Source organism: Chrysemys picta, chromosome 5 (genome assembly GCF_011386835.1).
Source record: "Chrysemys picta bellii isolate R12L10 chromosome 5, ASM1138683v2, whole genome shotgun sequence".
Taxonomy (NCBI): Eukaryota; Metazoa; Chordata; order Testudines; family Emydidae; genus Chrysemys; species Chrysemys picta.
The window spans coordinates 137409008-137429207 of NC_088795.1; the positions used below are offsets into that span (position 1 = coordinate 137409008).

The 20200-nt window shown below is 42.8% G+C and overlaps 1 protein-coding gene and 1 long non-coding RNA gene across 2 annotated transcripts in view; both read left to right on the top strand.

Annotated features, from left to right (window-relative positions):
- The window catches only part of ATRN (attractin), a 256101-nt gene that overhangs the window by 211850 nt on the left and 24051 nt on the right, over window positions 1-20200 (top strand). The window contains exon 27 of the mRNA XM_008169620.4: window positions 19053-19160. Coding sequence (XP_008167842.3) covers window positions 19053-19160 — 108 coding nt within the window. The remainder of the gene's footprint in view (window positions 1-19052; window positions 19161-20200) is intronic.
- LOC135984028 (uncharacterized) lies at window positions 1723-11096 on the top strand. The gene is made up of 2 exons (XR_010601965.1): window positions 1723-10378; window positions 10559-11096. It is a non-coding gene; the product is annotated as an uncharacterized LOC135984028 (long non-coding RNA).

Below are 20200 nucleotides of genomic sequence, written 5' to 3' on the forward strand. Positions count from 1 at the left end.
AGTCTGGCCAATTCAATAAACCATCTTTGGCCCCATCAGACCTTGCAGTCTATGATCCAATGTAAAATCTCCCATTTTTAGGCAAGATAATCCTAGCTGCTTCCTAATACTGCCAGTATTTTAGTCCCTTTTCCATCGGAGTTCTGGCCAGGTCATGGGACAGACAGTGCTGATGGATGGCCACCTCCTGCCCCTAGATAAGGGAAGGACATCCATATTCGTCCTCTGGGATCTATATGCAGTATTTCATTCTGAGACCATGGCATGTTACTGTCTCCTCTGAGATGCAGCACTGGTTGGCAGGTGAGTTCTGAAATGGGGCCCAGTCTTTATTTTCAGGATGCTTATAGATGCTTACAGAAACTGGATAGCTACTTCTCTGCCTCCGGAGCACTCACCTGTGGAGTCACACAAGGATGCTTTTCCCCATTCTTTTTAATGTGCACATGAACATGTTGTATGAAATTCTAAGATGCTCTGGTCTCATTACCAGCATGATGCAGATGATACCTGGCTGTATATCATTTTTACTTCCAGTGCAAATATCGCCTAGACCCAACTAATATCTGCCTGGTCAAGGTACACATTTGGATGAAAAGCATATGGCAGAAGCTGAACCCCAGGGAGGGGGAGTGGAGGAGGAAGCACTTTGAAGACATAGCAATTACCTAAAACAAATCAGATGCTGCATGCTGAAAACTTGATTATTTAAGAGAAAATAAATGGCTTGAAACCTTTGTAGAGAAGTAATGCCATGGTACCTAACCTCCAGGCAGCTAGGAGGGACAGCGCAGATTTATAGCAAAAACATTTACTGCAGGTTGTAACCAAACACTTTCACATCACCTTCTGAGATATTTGAAGATATAGGAAAAAACTAGAAAGAATTAAAAATACACAAGGACAGTCTGTCTGTAATCCTACAGTGACTTGCATCAGCTTCATGAAGCCAAGAGGTGTCTTTGGGATGTGAAAATAGTGTGGGGAAAAAAAAATTTCCTAGCAAAATAAAGGAGTTTTAGCATTTGTCAAGAACGCAGTTCTGGCATGATATGAAACGTGTTTTGGAGTAAAAACTAGGACTCTGCATGCAGTTACATATCTTTTGTGTTATATAGGGCTAGAAAAGAGAAGATAGAGGGTTGTAAAGTGTGCACTTGTTTTCTCTCCGGTGAACATCATAACTAAATATTTTTAGACACTTTAAAGAGGGAAATGGATACAGGTTGCTTTTAGGAGGCTTAGAATGAAATGAAACATGGTAGGTTATTAGGTATGTGAAATCATTTGTCCTTTTATCACATGCCTTTTGGAAAGTGACATGTTAAGATGTATCAAGGTGGTGATAGAGAATAATGCACAAAATATGATAGTGGCATTATAAGTTAATACATCCATCTATAACTGCTGTCTTAAATTCCAGGCCTCAGATTCCATTCCTTATCTTCTTCAGTCTGGCTTCTGCATTCTCCCAACCCCCACTTCCCCAGCGCACGCACTCTCTCCCCACTGTGAAACAGCTCTTGCCAGGGTCTCCAGTGACCTAATTCCCTGCTAAATTTCAGGGCCAGTACTTCATTTACATCCTTTTTGACCCCTCCGGGTGTCCGTGACACAACCAAACAACACTATTATTGAAATTAACAAATTTATTTGAGCATAAGCTTTCGTGGGCTACAGCCCACTTCATCAGATGCATAGAAGGGAACATATAGTAAGAAGATAGATATATCTATCTCCTCCACCTTTTCATGTTCTTTGTATGTATATATATCTCTTCTTACTATATGTTCCATTTTATGTATCTGATGAAGTGGGCTGTAGCCCATGAAAGCTTATGCTCAAATAAATTTGTTAGTCTCTAAGGTACTCCTATTCTTTTTGTGGATACAGACTAAAACAGCTGCTACTCTGAAACCTGTCATTATTGAAATTGTCATCCTTGGGCTTTCGTGATTCCATCCTCTCCTGGTTCTCCCTCCAGTCTTTCAAATCTCTTCTTCAAGAGCCATGTACAGTGCAGGGTCCTCTTCTCCTGTTCCTCTCTTGATGCAGTCCCTCAGGGCTTTATCCTTGGCCCCTTCCTCTTCTCCATCTACTTCCATCTCTGGGTGATCTTATCCACAAACATGATCTTGACAACTAGCCATGACTTGCACATCTGCCTCTGTACTCTGGACCTGTCTTCCTCCATCCAAATTAAAATCTTGCCCTCTCTTTGCCATATCTCCTTGTGAATGTTCAGCCATCAAATGAGCCTGATTGTGGCCAAAACCTCCCTATTTTGATCACTAACAATCTGTACAATTTTTTCCAAGTTACTTAGGTGCTTCTGAAAATTTTACCCAATGCCATCAACTCTCCCTGAACCTGCTTCGATACAGAAATAAAACCTCTTCTGACCGCACACCCTTAGTTGTCACCTACCACCTCACACTGGAAACCATAAGGCACATCATTAAACTACAACCCATACTCAATGGGGACCCCATCCTGAAAGAAATCTTTCCTGAACATCCTCTTCTGCCCTTCAGACAACCTCCCAACCTCTCCAAGCTCCTCATCAGAAGCAAGTTTCCCACAGACCAGAACACACCAACTCAAAGCAGCACCAGACCCTGTCAGAACAAACAAAAACTCTGTACCTCTGGGTGACCACTTTTCACAAAGCGATCACTCTGTATCTGACATATCAGTCCTCATCCTTAAAGGAAACCTGCACAACGCATTCAAAAGATGAGCCTGGGAGCTTAAATTCATCTCTTTGCTAGACACTAAAAATCATGGACTGAATAGACACACTGGATTTATGACTTATTACAACAATCTATAACCCACTAGCAACCCCCTCAGCTGCTTCCCTCCCAGCCTCCCTATGACTGGAGGAGTATTAATGGGCCACTTAGCCTTGAATGGTCCCTTGAAATGTATTAATTACTTATGCCAAACAGCCTGTTCCATCTTGTATTTAGCTGTGATGCCCTGAGTAAATTTCCTGCACCTGAAGACGAGTTCTGTGTAAAATCTTGTCTGTCTCACCAGCAGAAGTTGTTCCAGTAAAAGATATTCTCTCACCTACCTTGTCTCTCTAATAGCCTGGGACCGACACAGCTACAACAATACTGCATACATCAATTATCCTTATTGCTCAGGTCCATAATCTTGGCTGCATCTTCAACTCAGCCCCCCCTTTTGACATATGCACCAAGCCATGTCTAATTCTTGCCCCTTCTTCCTGCCCAGTATCTCCCAAGACCTGACCATTTCTTTCTGCCCACACTGCCAAAACTTGTCCAAGCCCTGATCATCTCGAGCTTGACTGCCACCATTTTCCTCCTCCTTCTCTGACCTTGATGCTTCCTCATATCCATTCAATATGTGGCTGCTAAAGTCATCTTCATTGCTCTTACTACATTGGGGTCGGCAACGTTTCAGAAGTGGTGTGCCAAGTCTTCATTTATTCATTCTAATTTGGTTTTGCGTGCCAGTAATACATTTTAATGTTTGTAGAAGGTCTCTTTCTATGTCTATAATATATAACTAAACTATTGTTGTATGTAAAGTAAATAAGGTTTTTAAAATGTTTAAGAAGCTTCATTTAAAATTAAATTAAAATGTAGAGCCCCACCCCCGGACTGGTGGCCAGGACCCAGGCAGTGTGAGTGCTACTGAAAATCAGCTCGCGTGCTGCCTTTGGCACGCAAGCCATAGATTGCCTACCCCTGTCCTACATCATGCGAAGTCCCTCTACTGGGTTCTCCTCTACCACTGCAATGAATACAAACCTCGTGTCTTTACTTTCAAAGTCCTCCACAATTGACTCCTCACCATACCGATCAGACCTGTCATCTTTTCAGAAGGCCAGCTTCTGCCTTCTGGGCTTATTTGAACAAAATATGTTTTAAAATTGTGTCAAATGCAAGGTCATGCATCCAGGAAAATGGAATGTAGGTTACATAAGATGTGGGAGTTTATCCTGGAAGTCAGTGGCTCTGAAAGGGATGGGGGTCATGGTGAATAACCAACTATGCAAGCATTCCCCGCGCAGGGAGGTGGCTAAGAACAAATGAGGTCCTTGGATGTATAAGCAGAGGACTATAGAGGAAAAGTAGGGAGGTGGGATTACCACTGAATACAGCATTTGTGAGACTGTCACTGAAGCATTGTGTGCACTTGGAGTGTCCACACTTTAAAAAGGATGTTGATAAATTGGCATGGATTCAGGAAAGTGCTACAAGAATGACTTATCTGGAAAACCTCCACTCACTGTGCAGCGGCAGTCAAAAAAGCGAACAGAATGTTGGGAATCATTACGAAAGGGATAAATAGTAAGACCGAAAATATTTTGTCTCTGTATAAATCCATGGTACACCCACATCTTGAATACTGCATACAGATGTGATCACCCCATCTCAAAAAAGATGCATTGGAATTAGAAAAAGGTACAGAAGAGGGTAACAAAAATAATTAGGGGTATGGAATAGCTTATATATAAGGAGAGATTAATAAGACTGGGACTTCTCAGCTTGGAAAAGAGAAGACTTAGAGAGGAAATATGAGAGAGGTCTATAAAATCATGACTGGTGTGGAGAAAGTAAGGAAATGTTATTAACTGTTTCTCATAACACAAGAATAGGGTCACCAAATAAAATTAATAGGCAGCAGGTTTAAAACAAACAAAAGAAAGTATTTCTTCACACAATCATAGAATATCAGAGTTGGAAGGGACCTCAAGAGGTCATCTAGTCCAACCCCCTGCTCAAAGCAGGACCAATTCCCAGCTAAATCATCCCAGCCAGGGCTTTGTCAAGCCGGGCCTTAAAAACCTCCAAGGAAGGAGACTCCACCACCTCCCTAGGTAACGCATTCCAGTGTTTCACCACCCTCCTAGTGAAATAGTTTTTCCTGATATCCAACCTGGACCTCCCCCACCGCAACTTGAGACCATTGCTCCTTGTTCTGTCATCTGCCACCACTGAGAACAGCCGAGCTCCATCCTCTTTGGAACCCCCCTTCAGGTAGTTGAAGGCTGCTATCAAATCCCCCCTCATTCTTCTCTTCTGGAGACTAAACAATCCCAGTTCTCTCAGCCTCTCCTCATAAGTCATGTGCTCCAGACCCCTAATCATTTTTGTTGCCCTCCGCTGGACTCTTTCCAATTTTTCCACATCCTTCTTGTAGTGTGGGGACCAAAACTGGACACAGTATTCCAGATGAGGCCTCACCAATGTCGAATAAAGGGGAACGATCACGTTCCTCGATCTGCTGGCAATGCCCCTACTTATACAGCCCAAAATGCCGTTAGCCTTCTTGGCAACAAGAGCACACTGTTGACTCATATCCAGCTTCTCGTCCACTGTGACCCCTAGGTCCTTTTCAGCAGAACTGCTACCTAGCCATTCGGTCCCTAGTCTGTAGCAGTGCATGGGATTCTTCCGTCCTAAGTGCAGGACTCTGCACTTGTCCTTGTTGAACCTCATCAGGTTTTTTTATGCCCAATCCTCTAATTTGTCTAGGTCCCTCTGTATCCGATCCCTACCCTCTAGTGTATCTACCACGCCTCCTAGTTTAGTGTCATCTGCAAACTTGCTGAGAGTGCAGTCCACACCATCCTCCAGATCATTAATAAAGATATTAAAGACAATGAACAGTTGACGTGTGGAACTCTTTGCGAGAGGCTGTTGTAAGGCCAAGACTATAACAGGGTTCACAAAAAGACTTAGATAAGTTCATGTAGGATGGATCCATCAATGGCTATCAGCCAGGATTGGCAGGGATGGTGTCCCTAGCCTCGGTTTGCCAGAAGCTGGGAATGGGGAACGAGATAGATCACTTGATGATTATCTGTTTTGTTCATTCCCTCTGAAGCACTTGGATTGGCCACTGTCGGAAGACAGGATATTAGGCTAGATGGACCTTTGGTCTGACCCAGTATAGCCGTTCTTATGTAAAACCTGCCTGACTAAGTAGCTGCCTGGGAAGAAGATCTGATACTATAGCACTCTTCAGTCCAGCAGACAAAGGCATAACAAGCTCCAGGGGCTCGAACCTGAAGCTAGATAAATTCAAGCTTGAAATAAAGTGCACATTTTTAGCAATGAGATAATTAAACATTGGAACAATTTATCTGGGGTCAGGATGTGGTGAATTCTCGATCACTTGAAAACGTAAATGAAGATTTATTTGGCTGTCAGGTATGCTCTAACTTAACCACAAGTTACGTGCTTGATGCAGGAATCACTTGCTATTATTCTGTGATGTGTTGCTATGCAGATGATCAGTCTAGATATCATAATGTTCCATGTGGCCTTGAAATATATGAATGGGAGCCACCCTGGTTGTCGCTCTTAAGCTCCACCACAATATAAATGTTAAGTTATCTTCACAGTGGATACTGTATTTGCTTTATGGTCACCATCTTAAGAAATGTGTAGCAGAAATGAGAGAGGCTGTAGAGGGAAGTCCAGCAACAATTTATTAACGTATAGAGAGATTCAGGAGTAGATTCAAGGCTGGTTGCATGTGCAAAGAAAGTCAATTTGTGTGCGCGATTAGCTCAGCCCCAGTTGAACTTGCGGGTGGCTGACCATTTATACATGTAAGTTTCTGATTTGCATGCACCATAGTGGCAATTGAAAGAATAACTCAGACATGCAATTGCACATACTTTTTTATACCTGCAGTTTTGATGCAGTTCAGATAACTATCTAGGTGTATTAATAAAGACGCTGCTTCTGATATATACTGAAAGAGAGCTGCAGCCCAATGTTTCAGGCTGTGGTGAGAGTTTAACACTAGCAAGAGCACAACTTCTTTTTTTCATTCAGCCTGTTGCATTTTCAGAGGAATAGATCTTTCTCTATGACAATGGAAGTCAGTAGTATAAGTGTCTAATTTGACCATTTGAAAAATGAGTGACAGATACAGTTTTTCATTATTATGCTAAAAGCTCCATAGTCAATCAAAGGTGCTTCTTGTCATTGTATATCTTGTATTTTGTATGTACCATGCACCTCTCTTCCTTCTTAAAAATGACGTCTTAGTTGGCTTATTAAAGGCCAGCTTTTGTGTCCTCTCCTATTGGGCATGATTATGATAAATAAGTTTTTTAATCCAAGACTGATTAAGTAAAGATGCACTGTCATTTCAGCATGAGACAAGTTCCCAGCAGCTTTACTTGCTAGGTTTGTTATAATTTAAAGTGTGGAAATGCCTGGTGAGAAGCATTTGGATATTAATTCCCTCCTCTTCTCTTTTTTAACGCAGCCTGCAAAGTCAGTTACAAAACTAATTAGCTAACATTAATACAAACACCGCTCCAGGGAATTAAAACTTAATTTTCGGTGATGATGAAAGTGTCTGAGAAAATTTATTTGTTGACATGCATAGTACCTAACACAATTGTAGCCAAATGCTGCTGTTCACTTATTTCTGAAAAAACAGAGATCCTCTCTGTGGGGTATTTTATGTATCTATGCATTTATCTGTATCCTATTTACAGAATTAAAATTCAAAGAGTGACTGTCAGTAGCCTGGAAACTCTAATTCTGTCGCATGGTATCAAATGAGAACTCTAGAGCAGGTTTTAAAGACCATGTGGGACACCTTTTTCAGAGTTAGGCATGCACCACAGAACATGTACATTGGTGCATGCCTGACTAATGTAGGGTAATACCTGATGTGTGTGCACAAAAATAGGTATTTGTGTATGCACATAAACAGATGCCAAACTAACCATATGCATTCAAACTTTGAATCAAACCCCAATATCTGAATTGTAGCTACGCCTCTTATATTTCTAAGAGCCTAAAATATATGCATGCAATTGTGTGTGCATTCAGATTATAAAAGCAAGCATATAGCCCAGTTGGGGTAAGAGCTGCAGGGAGCAAGACTACTCCTGCAGGAGATCCCGGGGAAAGGGAGAGAGCCACAGCATGCAGGGTGACTCCCGGGTGGGCTGCCTGCTGAGTGTTTGTGTGCCCCTCCTCAAAGCTGGCAGCTGAGTTTGGAGATTGAGAAAAAGGTGGCCCCGGAGGGCTGTAGTGGAGCCCAGGAGCAGGGTGGAAGACTTTTTGGACTTGATGCCCCAGAAGAGGCTAGACTTTGGGGCCTTAGCTGGACGGCCAAATCACTTTAGCCAACATCTGCCAAATTCCCTGTACCAGTGGGAATCCACCAGTTCACACAGGCCATTTATTTTTTGGTTTTCCATCTTTGATTAAATTACCCGTGATATACATTGCGTTGGGCTTTGAGGAAAGGTCAGAGAGATTTGAATATTTTTCATCTCGGCATCCTACTTGGTTTGGCGGTGCTAGAATTGAAGGTATTTATCAAAGACGAGTCAGTGAGAAGAAGACGTTTTCATTCTGCATCAGTATTGCTCTCAGTCTTGCCCTGGGAAAAGACTGATTTTTCGAAGAAATGGGGGGACTGAGTTTGTGCTTGCTGGACTGCAGATTTCTGCTCAAATATACTAAATTTAGTGTGTTGTGTGATAGGAAGATAGGAACTGTTCACATAAGATAGGGTCAGCAGTTTGGTGCTGCTTGCACGATCTGAAATCTCATCAGCTTTTTTCCCTAAAGTGTTAAGTAACAGACCACAGGTCGGGTCCGTTTTGATGATACTGTCTACTTGAGAATTTTAATCAAGAAGAAACTGGGTTTCAGCATTTCACACAGAGCGAAACTTCCTTTGAAGCCTGTATGTAACTGTAACTATTCATTACATTCCCTCCACTGGATAGATTTGCACCATTGTTGCATATTTAAAAATTACAAAGAGATACAGAGCTGATGAGGCAAATTTCTTTAAGCTACTGGTCTCCATCGAGTGCTCCAGTGCAGCTTTGTACAGAGGGCCATGAAAGAGGAAAGAGAGAATCCATAAGGATGCTTGAGAGAAATGACTGCTGTTTTGCATGGCAAGATGAACTAAATGCAAAAATCTAATTTCACTTGAAGAGACTGTAGTGCACATGGACAGCTATGAGGCTTGGACATCATTGTAAAACAGAGCTCCGTCCAGATCAGAGCGACACTGAAAAATCCCAATGAAAAGTAATCTGGTGAGTTAACAAAATTCACCCCAAAGCTGATGACGATCAACATCCCTGCAAACAGAAGATCTAGAATCAGTTGAGAGTTAAAAATGTTGAGTGTAAGGAATTGCTAATGAGAGAGCTTGAGGACTTGCCTGGGTTTATGTATGAATAAAGTCCCAAGCTCCTGGAATTGAATATTAAAAAGAAACCATTCTGTAGTGGAAAGGAGGTATAGAGCTTCTATGCAGAAAATGCAAAAGGGGCAGATAAGAAGGGTAGAAAAATAAGCAAGTTTCTCATACTAGGAATGTGGCAAGGACTCATAAGGCTGCCTAAGCTGCTGGAGAGATCATTTTCAAGGTAGATAAAATCTTGTTTTCTGCAGCCCAGAGGCTCCCACAATTTTGATATGTATGGGCTATTCCCCTCCTGTCTGCAGTTTCCAGAGGAGGTTCAAAGCTGCAGAGTAGCCTGTCTCCTGCTTGCTGACAGATCTTCTGCCTCCGCAGCAGCAAAATGGCGGTTTGCTTCACTCCTGTCCTTTTCTTTTAGATTTGTTATTTTTAGGTGTTTTCCGGGCAGTTAAAGGTTTTTTTGTTTGTTTGTTTTCAAGCCTTCTCTTGGTCTGAGATCTGAGCAGTGTGGTGGTCACAGCCACCTGGAGCCTCTGCTACAGCGCCTCCCTGCTGAGCTCCCCTTTCCAGAGCAGTGGACTGAATCCAAAAGGTGCTCTGTATATGAGGCAGCATTCCCAGGCATGGCAGAAGGTAAAAAATGCCCAACCTGCACCGAGCCAGCAAACCCTGTCTTTGCTAAGGCACAAGGCTCTGAGTCGGACAGGCATGTTGTGGCCCCAACCCCCCAAGAAGCCATGATTCCACCACAGGGAAACCTGACCAGGAGACAGCGCAGAATAGGAAGAGGCTCTGAGGATGCAGACTTCATCCGGCTGACCCCGGGGTAGGTCCTGGCGTAACAAAGGACCATAAAAATAAGACCCTGTCTGGGCTCCTGGCTCCGTGTCCCCCTTCCCTCCCCCTCCTACCCCCCCGCAAGTTATAAATTGGGTCCCAGAATCCCTTGGAAAAGAAGCAGGGGACCTACACTGCTCTCTTCCTCCCACTGTGAATTGGGGTGTTCTCATTATACTTTGAAGTAAGTCCTGCAAAACCCAGAGACTCCGTGTCCCAAAAAGGCGAAGGCAAGTGTGTCCTTCACAAAGCAGCAATTAGTATCATTAATAAATAAGTGAGGTGAAAGCCAGGGGATAAAACCGCCTTCTCCTTTGCCTTCTGCCCCATGAGGGAGCATTTGCTGGGGTTTGTCTCTGTCATAGTCTCTCTCACAGTGTTCGGTAACGTGCTCAGCAGCCCTCCATCACCCTGCAATATGTCTGACCAAGCAGAGAAGCCTGTACCTGCCTCAGATTGCAGCCTCATGGAAACTGAGCCTGTCTGGCTTTCAGCCCAAGGACCCTCATTCTGCCAGGGAAAGGGGCTCAGATTTGAGGCAGCAGAAGAATGGGAGTTGTGCCTTCTGATCATCAGCCATAAACCCTTGCACTCTGAAAGTCGGGAAAGGGTCTCTCTCTCTCCACACCAAACTGCCTCCACATTAAAGGCTTGAGTATTTCAGGCAGCCTGTGACCAGAGATACATGAGGATTTTTCCCCCCATGAAGCTGCACTGTCACGGGATTACAGAGGGATAAATTATAAATCCCTTCCCAAGATGAAAATTATCCTGATTTCCTAAGTAAAAGCTCCCAAGTGGTACCAGGTTGCTCCTACAGCATTTAGCCTGGGGGAACAGGCAAGACAGCCTTTCAGGCTCCTGGGGACAGCTAACAAGCTATTTTCACAATTGAGATATATGTACCAGGAGCCCATCTCTCTTGTTTGGTCCCCAGATTAGTATCAGTAGTGTACAACCTCCCCCTGGGATTAGCCAGGGAAAGAAGTACCACACATATCAAAAAAAGGAAGAAAGAAAGAAAAAGAAAAAAGGAACCACAAAACCCACTACACCAAAAGAACACAACACAAAAATAAGCCAACCAACCTACAGAACGTTTTCCAGGACAGAATGTCAGTCAATGGGCTGCAAGGAATTTATTAATAAAATATCCAGCAGACTGTACAGGACATAATTCGAATTTGTGCCCCCTGACAATGAACTCAGCTCAGTCAGTGGCGGGACTCTCCATTGGCCCCTAGGCCGGACAAAGACAGCCACTCAGAGGTGCATTCTTATACACAGGTACAAACAAGTTACACATCACTCCTGACGCATTGAGGTACAACCCCTCTATGTGTGCCTCTCTCCTGGTACATGTTGGTTCGAACAAACAACTCTATCCATCATTATCTTTTTGACCCTGTCTTTAGGATGGGTCAGCCTGTTCCTCGTTATCTCTGTGGAATGTGTTCGTACCAGAATATTCTGGTGCCATCCGGGCACAAATTCATCCTGTTAGTACTTGATACCTTTTAGATATGTGTATATGTGAAATTAGCAACCTTCTTCTTGCCAACTTCTGTGAGCAGGGCCTGCCTCTGGCTCACAGCTTAACTTTGCTTTATGTTCGCAAAGTCTTGACCATTACTTGAGTTCAGGCATCATACCGGGCCTCTGATACCAAGGGTTTATATTTCAAGGCCTCATCTTTCTACATTCCCCCACTTCTTGTCTTTTTATGGGGAGGATGTTTAGCCATTGTCCCGGAAAAGTATAATGCATGGACTAAAGATAACCCAATGGGCTAAACACGGTTATGTGGTTACCTTATTTCACCATCCATACACTCATGCCCGTCTTTTTAGTCTGCAGATTCCCTTGTACGACTGATAGACAGATTTTATTATCCAATTTTTTTTTAGTCCCTTACCCCCTATCCAACCCACCTGTCCCCTGATTGCCCCCCAGGACTCCCTGCCCCTTATCCAACCCCCCTGCTCCCCGCCTCCTTACCATGCCACTCAGAGCAGCAGGACTGGCAGCCGTAAGTAGTACACCGTAAGCAGCACATTCTTACGGGGAGCAATTTAATACACTACACAGACTCTTCCTTCTGATCCACCCTCTGCACCCAGAGTCTTAAGTGACTGGTGGTAGTCACAGCAAGAGACAGCATGCAGTGCCACAACCGAAACTCTGGATTGCTGCCAAGAACATGGCTTCTCAATAACACCAGGAAAAGCTGCCTAATTCCCTCGACCCATGATTCACCTGGGAGTGGAGACAGACACTACAATGACAAAGAGCTACCAATCACTAGACAGATTTCAGATGATCCAGGACACAGTATCCATGCTGGACAAATGTATGAGACCAACCATAGCTCAGTGACTCTACCCACTGGGCCTTCTGGGTGTGTTTAGTTAGATAGGTCTCCCATGGGCAAGATCAAATATCAGGAGTTTCCAGGCCTTTCTTCTGGGAGTATGGGATCATTCCCCAGAGCAAATGCAAGATCAGGTACTGGTGCCCAACCAGATGCTGGATCCCCTAAGACAATGGACAGACCCAAAAGTGTCCTCAGGGGTCTTTCTGTGTCTTCCGGGCCTGCAGGTTCTCACAACAGACACCATTCTGAAGATATAGGAAGCACTTCTGGGACCCAGAACAGCATAAGAGTATCTGGAGCTCAGGGGAAAGGAACCACAGCATCAAGCTGTCATACTAGCTCTGTTGAGATTGCAGAGCTATCTAGACATCAACTAGGCCTTGGTCCGATTAGACAGCACAGCCACGGTTGCATACAGAAACAACCGAGGGGGAGCAAGGATTGTAGCTCTGCATGCAAATTAATAAAGACAATGAAATGGGAAGACAGGACTCCCCTTTCATTAAAGGCAGTACATATAAAAGGAGAGCTGAACCAAAAAGTATACTGTCTCAGCAGATACAAGGTTAAGTACTTGGAGTGATGTCTGAACCAGGAAGTCCTTCACTCTGATCTTGCAAATGTTCGGTCTCCCCTCAGTTGACCTATTTGCCAAGTGCAGGGATGCAGAACAGACAAAATCCTTCAACTAAGTACACCCCAAGTCCATGGGGACAGATGCCTGCAAGGACTGTGATGTGCATTCGCACCCTTCTCTCTCCTAGGAAAGGTGATCCAAAAGGTGAGAAGAAGCAATGGTGATCGTGCTCTCACTCTACTGGCCAGGGAGAAACTGGTTCTCTGATATGACACATGTGAAGCTGAAACCGCTGTTGCAATTTTGGACAGCCTCTGGAAATAGCAATATGTATCAAAATTGTGGGAGGTGCTGCTAGCAGAATAGAAATTATTGGGAAAGATATTTTCGATTCTTGACATCTCTCCACTACAAATAAATTAAACCTCCTAATGAAGATAAAGTGAGTAGCATACAGTTTACTGTGTTTCATTGTCTTCTGGAGATCTTCTTTGCACTGGATGCACAGGCCAGTTGCAGCTCTAAAAACTAAGAATCCAGAAGGATCTGCATCTCCAGAACTGATTCTGAAAAATGAAGTATTTAAGATTGCTCTAAAAACCATTAATGAATCTCTACATCTTGGAAAAACACTTTATATTCTTTCAGTTTTTGTGGCTTTTTTTTTTTTTTTTTTAAGAGAAGTTATTTTTCTGGAATTCTTCCTCTTGTATTTCGCCTTCTGCTACTCATTTTCAACTTCAGGGCCCCCCATTATATTATTCCTGCTCTCCCCACTAAGGATAATTTGACCCTAGAATCCCTTTAGAATCTTTGCATTGTTGCATTGTGTGTCAATCAGTCTCTTGACATATGTCTGTTCTCTAGTACTGCATAACCATATTGATGTTACTCTTACTTCCACAACCCCTCCTTACTCTCTTGTTTCCCCCTTTTTGTGTCACACAGCATTGGAGTGCGTAAGCTCCTTAAGGATCACATCTTTTTGTTTTGGTAGGTGCTAAACCCCTTTGGGGCATCAGTCGAAGAAATAATAAAGGTGACATGCTGTTTTCTACTCTTGCTCCTTTTTTAGTGCATAACAATATAAGATGATAAAGGTAAAAACGAGTGTTTGTTTTATCTTCATTACAATTTTTAGTAATAAATCATGTCGCTGTTTTTTAACCAAGATTTACAAGTAGCAGTTGAGACCCAAAATACTGTTGGTTTTTTTTTCCTTCATAGAAGAATTGATGTCCCTTTCGAGAAGCCATCAGAATCCGAGGAGGATTTCACTAGAATCTTCTTTTCTCTCTCCAGATAAGAACACACACTGCCCATGCAAAATGTATCTCCCTAGCTCTATAACGCAAAACCTTCATTAAACCATCAACCCCATTGACAGTCTTTCAGCAGGGATATATGTGCACAGATTAAGTGTACAAAATGTCTCTCTCTTGGGGAAAAATAAGGTCTTCATTAAGGAATATTTATTTCTATAACCCATTTTTATAGTGGATCTTATTTTTTGTTACATGATTTCCTTTATACAAATATGAAAAGCAACCAGGCTTTACATCAGGGAGCTTAACACGTAACTAGGGCAATATCGTTAAAATATGCACACAGGCAGAACTGCCAAACTGCAACCGGTGCAGGTTAAGTACGCAGGCTATATTTGTTGGGTTGCCTTTTGAAAGGACTTCCTTATCCTTAGATGAGCTGTCAGTCGGTTTGAAACACAGGAAGTGGTTTTCCATCTTAAAATATAACCATACAGTTGTTGAGATAGAGCCAGACTTTATTCTGAAATAGATGTCTGTTGTAATAACTGGCAATAATAGCCAGCATTTATACAGTATTCCACATATTCAGATTACTCATACTGAAAGGTACAATCCTTTGTTGAAATGAATGGTAGTTGCAGAGCTAAATCCTTGTCCAATTGTGAAAATGTAGGCAGTAATGTCACTTCAAAGTTGTTTGTATTTTCACAGTGTTGCCAGGATTTTATCCCATAACGTTTCTGTTGATTTCAACAGGAGTGATGTTGCTAAACCCCACACTGTGCTTAGTAAACTAAACGTACTTGTAAGAGTTGGTTCATTCTTCTTTTGGACATCTTTTTCAGGACAGCTTGTTCTCTGATTTTGCAGCCATTATACAAAGCACTTTATGATAGCTGAAGGGGACAATTATGGGAACGACTACTCAACAATCTGCTTCACACTTGCTTTAGTTTGCGATCTGCTGAGTGTATTTTAAGTGTTCTAAAACTCTGGAGGTTTAATAGATCAGTGAGTGGTTCCTTACCACTGCTGAGTTTGTCTGGCAAGTAGTCAAAAAGATCAACATAGGCACAGAAAATCTGATTTCTAGGATTTCCCTTTACGTTGTTTGTGGCGATGTCTCAAATCAGTGCTATTGTATAGCTTGTTGCTTTTGCTAATCTTTTAGAAATCAGACCAAGATTTGCTATTTAATTTTGTGTTGGTGAAAGGTGCTGGATTGAAATCCTACAAAGTGAAGTCCTCTGTCCATAGAAGAGGCATAGTGGTCTGAGCCTCACCACATCATCCTGGGGGAATTCTGCGCCAAAAAATTAAAAATTCTGCAGACAATATTTTAAAATTCTGTATATTTTATTTGTCAAAATAACATAACATAATCACACCAGTAATTTATTCAAAATACCTGTCAACAAGCATGTCAACAATACACACAACAACAAAAGATCCTCCCCACCCCACCCCCAGAGTAGAGAGTTAAAGAAATCCCTATGACAACCCAGTTCCACTTGGGGGGTACTGAAGGGGGCTGGGTGGGGCTCCCAGAGCCCAGACACTTACACTCCCCTTCCCCCAGAGCCTAGACACTCACACCCACCCTGGAGCCCAGGCACGGAGTACCCCCAAAGCCTAGATATCCACGCCACCCTTTCCTAGAGCCCAGCCGTGGACACCCCAAGAACCCAGAAACTCTCACTCCTCTCCCCCCCAATGCCCAGCCATGGGCATCCCCAGAGCCCAGACATCTGCACCCCCTCTCCCCAGAGTCCAGCCACAGGTCCAGCTCTAGCGCTTTTGACGCCCCAAGCAGCCAAAAAAAAAAAAAAAAAAAAAAGCCGCGATCGGTGGCAGCTCTACCGCCGCTTCATTCCACGGCGGCAATTCGATGGCAGGTCCTTCGCTCCGAGAGGGAGTGATGGCCCTGCCGCCGGACGTGCCGCCCCCCCCCCCCCCCTTCGTTTGTCACCCCAGGCACCTGCTTGCTACTCTGGTACCTGGAGTCGCCCTGCCCAGACACTCACACCCCACTCCCTCCAGAGCCCAGCCGTGGGGCAGCACCCGTCTCAGACACCTGCACCCCCAGAGCCTTTATCCACCCCAGCTTCTTTACCGTCTTGCCAGGGACCGTGGTATGGTGCAGCCCTGCCCTTCCTCACCCTTTGCCAAACCAGGCAGCCAGAGCATGCAATCTCTATCCCCCGGGCTGGGCATTCTGCTCATTGAGAGCTGGGCTCTGCAGAGTCCAGCAGCCCCTAGTGGCTCCCAGAAGCTCTGCAGCCCCAGTTCTGCAGGAAAAACGTGAAATTCTGCACAAATTCTGCGTTGCGCAGTGGTGCAGAATTCCCCCAGGAGTACAATGTGTCTCAACTCTAGGGATGAGAGGAGTGGTCTTTTAGTCTCCTATTTGGTGCCTTAGCTGATACTGCCAACAAGAGTGCAAAACCGGATGATGATTTGTATAATGTGGATACCGATCCATGGGAACTACAGTAAAACAGCTTTTCACATAAAGCACCAAACTGAAACAAGACTAGATAGCAGAGATTGTTGGTCACTATTGACAGTGTCTACATTCACACCAGGGACCTGCAGCTATATATCCTATTTCAAATTCACCGAGTCAGTGTTTTCGCTCCCCACTTCCTGTCTGTGGGTGGAAATGGCAGAGTAGAAGAGAGATGGGGAACAAGGATGTTCTTAACCTCAGCAATGAATGAGTTGAGCAGAAGTCAGCTGGACAAGAGAGGAAGAGAGACAGAAGGAGGTGCACTGTTTAAAGAAAATACAGAAATTATGGCTCTAAAGGACTGTCTGCTAAACCTAAATTTGTTCCCTGTGCTGGTATGTTATATCCTCTTCTGCCATCCTGAGACTGTCGTCTTAGGTTGGCCGAGAAAGGGAATCATCTTATTTTGTTTGCAAATTGCATAACACATCTTGAGTCCTGCAAATAATAATTAGTTGATTTTTTTGACCTACCAATAGTAAGAACATTGAAAGGATGGGGTGGGGGGGAGGATTTTTAACTTGCAATCTTTGGCAACATATCAGTAGTCTAGCTTTTTGAGTATAGAATACATTTAGTACTGATATCCATGCTCATTAACCTGGGAAGACAAGAGGACTAGAGTGAAACATAGGCCAGCAGGCTATGACATGTCATTCCTATTAGAATCATAGAATATTAGGGTTGAAAGAGACCTCAGGAAGTCATCTAGTCCAACCCCCTGCTCAAAGCAGGACCAACACCAACTAAATCATTATTAACTGAATATGACGGATTGGCCTAGTAAACCATTACATCTGAAACTTACTTGTTATAAAAAGAGTACAGCAAGTCAAGACTGACTTACATGGTATTCTAGCCAGGCCTTATCAAACCTAGCAAATGGAAATGGTCATGCATTTCAGGTAACAGCTAAACATATTACATGTATTCCAAGCTAGACTATCAGAACCCTGTTTGTTCCAGGCCAGACCCATGCTAGTAGCGATGGAGTTAAGGAAATTACAAGTTTCCTTTGCTGCCATACAGGAGACAACTTTCTCTGGGTACAGAAGAGCTCACAGTTGGAAATTATACTTTACTTTACTTCCAGACCATAGAGTAACAGTATTACTCTGGAGGCAGCTGCGTTAAATGAACAGACATGAGAAGGTTGGAGGCAGTAAAGATATCTTCTTCAGAAGATGACAATTGTATAGTGGAATGATTTTAAGACAAGTTAAGTTAGGAGAGTAGGATGTGAAATCGGGATATGGGATTGGCTGCAATTCAGAAGATTACAATGGTGTGCGGACACTGCAGAAGACAGATGATAGGATGCCAATGAAAATAGTGCAAGTACAACCAAAGTCAGTCAGACCCAGAGGCCATCCACCGACTAGATGGTCAGACATCATCTGGAGGGACATGACCAAGCCATGGACAGGAATGAATGGTGATACAGTACTGTTCCATATGTCTGCAAAGTTGCTTTGGGATCAGAAGTAGTAGTTTTAGTAAGGTGATTGACAGGTAATAGTAATACAAAAGTGTAATACTAAATACAGTACAGTATATAAATCAAAAGAATTTCATTAGTATGCTGATCTTTAAGTGGCTGATGCTATTTGATTATTTACGGGCAGGGTGCCACATCATTCCCATTCCTGCTGGAATTGATGTTTGACACCTATGTCTCATTACCAATGACTTGATTTGCATTTAGAGCAAGGGACTTTTAACCACAGGAGCTAAAAAGGATATCTTTTCCTACTACTGCTAAACTAAAATTGGAACTGTAGTCTGCCATGTAGAGACTGCCATTGTATGTTTGAGAGAGAACCATAACACTAAAACTCAACTTGTAAAGAGAACAATAAAAGATGCCTCTTGTGTTTTAGGAGCTTCTAAAGATTTATTCAGGAACGTGTACTGTATTTTAATAAAACATATTCCTGCAAGCCATGCTTGCTGTTCACAGATGCATTTGGAGTGTTGAGAATAATACACAGGGATGTTTAATATTAATTTGTGGTATACCAATATGATAAGCATAATGGCAGCTGTCTGATTTGTGTAGACATACAAAATTTTCACATTGGAGTGACTTACACCGGTTTATATTTATACAATTGGTTTTATTTAGAAATTGTTCTCATCAGGTTCCCTTGTGTCATCTTTATGCCCAGTGAAAGCATCAGGAATTTGTTTTGAAGCGTTTGCATGCTGGAGTCCATATCTTTCCATATTCAGTAAAATCTGTTGAACATTTTTGTATTCTTTATGTTGGAACAGTGTATTAATACCTCTGTGTTTATTCACTAGCAACTACTCCGTGAGATGCAACAGATGGCGAGCCGTCCCTTTGCCTCCATCAACGTTGCCTTAGAAACAGATGAAGAGCCGCCTGATCTCATTGGAGGAAGCATAAAGGTGAGAGTTCATGCTGTTTGGACAGTCCTACCTGTAATTAATCTTCATGGATGTTTGTTCTCAACTGTGGATAAAGCAGAAATGGGAATCTGCTGCTCATTGGCAACCTGTAAGGAACTATAAGCACTTGAAAGCCATCATCCTGTTTTGACTTAATGTTGTGCCTTCAGGTTATGCATTTACATATTTTGGACTACACTGATTTTAATAAAAGTTACACCAATTTTTAGTTTTTATGCTTGTAATGAAGAAGGATACAGCTTAATACAGCAGAACAGTTGGCTGGAAATAGCTGTAGGTGCTGCAAATAGAAACAGTTTTTGTGAGGTCTCTCAAAAGGAACAGAAGAGTAATTGTCTTTGAATTCTGTGAAGATATAAATGTATTTTTTGATGCAAATAAATGTTCACAGCAAAATGTGATGCATACAAAGTAGGAGGGAGGAGAGAATTACAAAGTGTCTCCCCCCTACTCTGGAATACTTTTAGATGCAGTATGTTGTAATTGTAGGAAACTGCAGAGTTAAAAGTGAAGATGAAGCATTTGAGAGAGATCATGGCTGTGGTAAATTTCTGATATAAGACCTGTACACTAGAAAGCAAAGCAAAGCTCTCCTGAGTACAATTTGTCTATCTACTGTACACATACTTAGTCTGTAAGTTTATGGCACTCTCACTTAAGAGCCTCGGCACAAAATCTTCTTGCCTGCCCTTACCATGATGATGAAAAAAATATTCCCTCCATTTAAATAAATAAATAAATTAATGGAGATATCTTATCTCCTAGAACTGGAAGGGACCTTGAAAGGTCATCGAGTCCAGCCCCCTGCCTTCACTAGCAGGACCAAGTACTGATTTTTGCCCCAGATCCCTAAGTGGCCCCCTCAAGGATTGAACTCACAACCCTGGGTTTAGCAGGCCAATGCTCAAACCACTGAGCTATCCCTCCCCCCGAATTTTATATTTATTCTATATTTAGAATATATGTGGGGTGTGTTTATGTATGTATATAAAATATAACAAAAATATTGATAAAAGAAT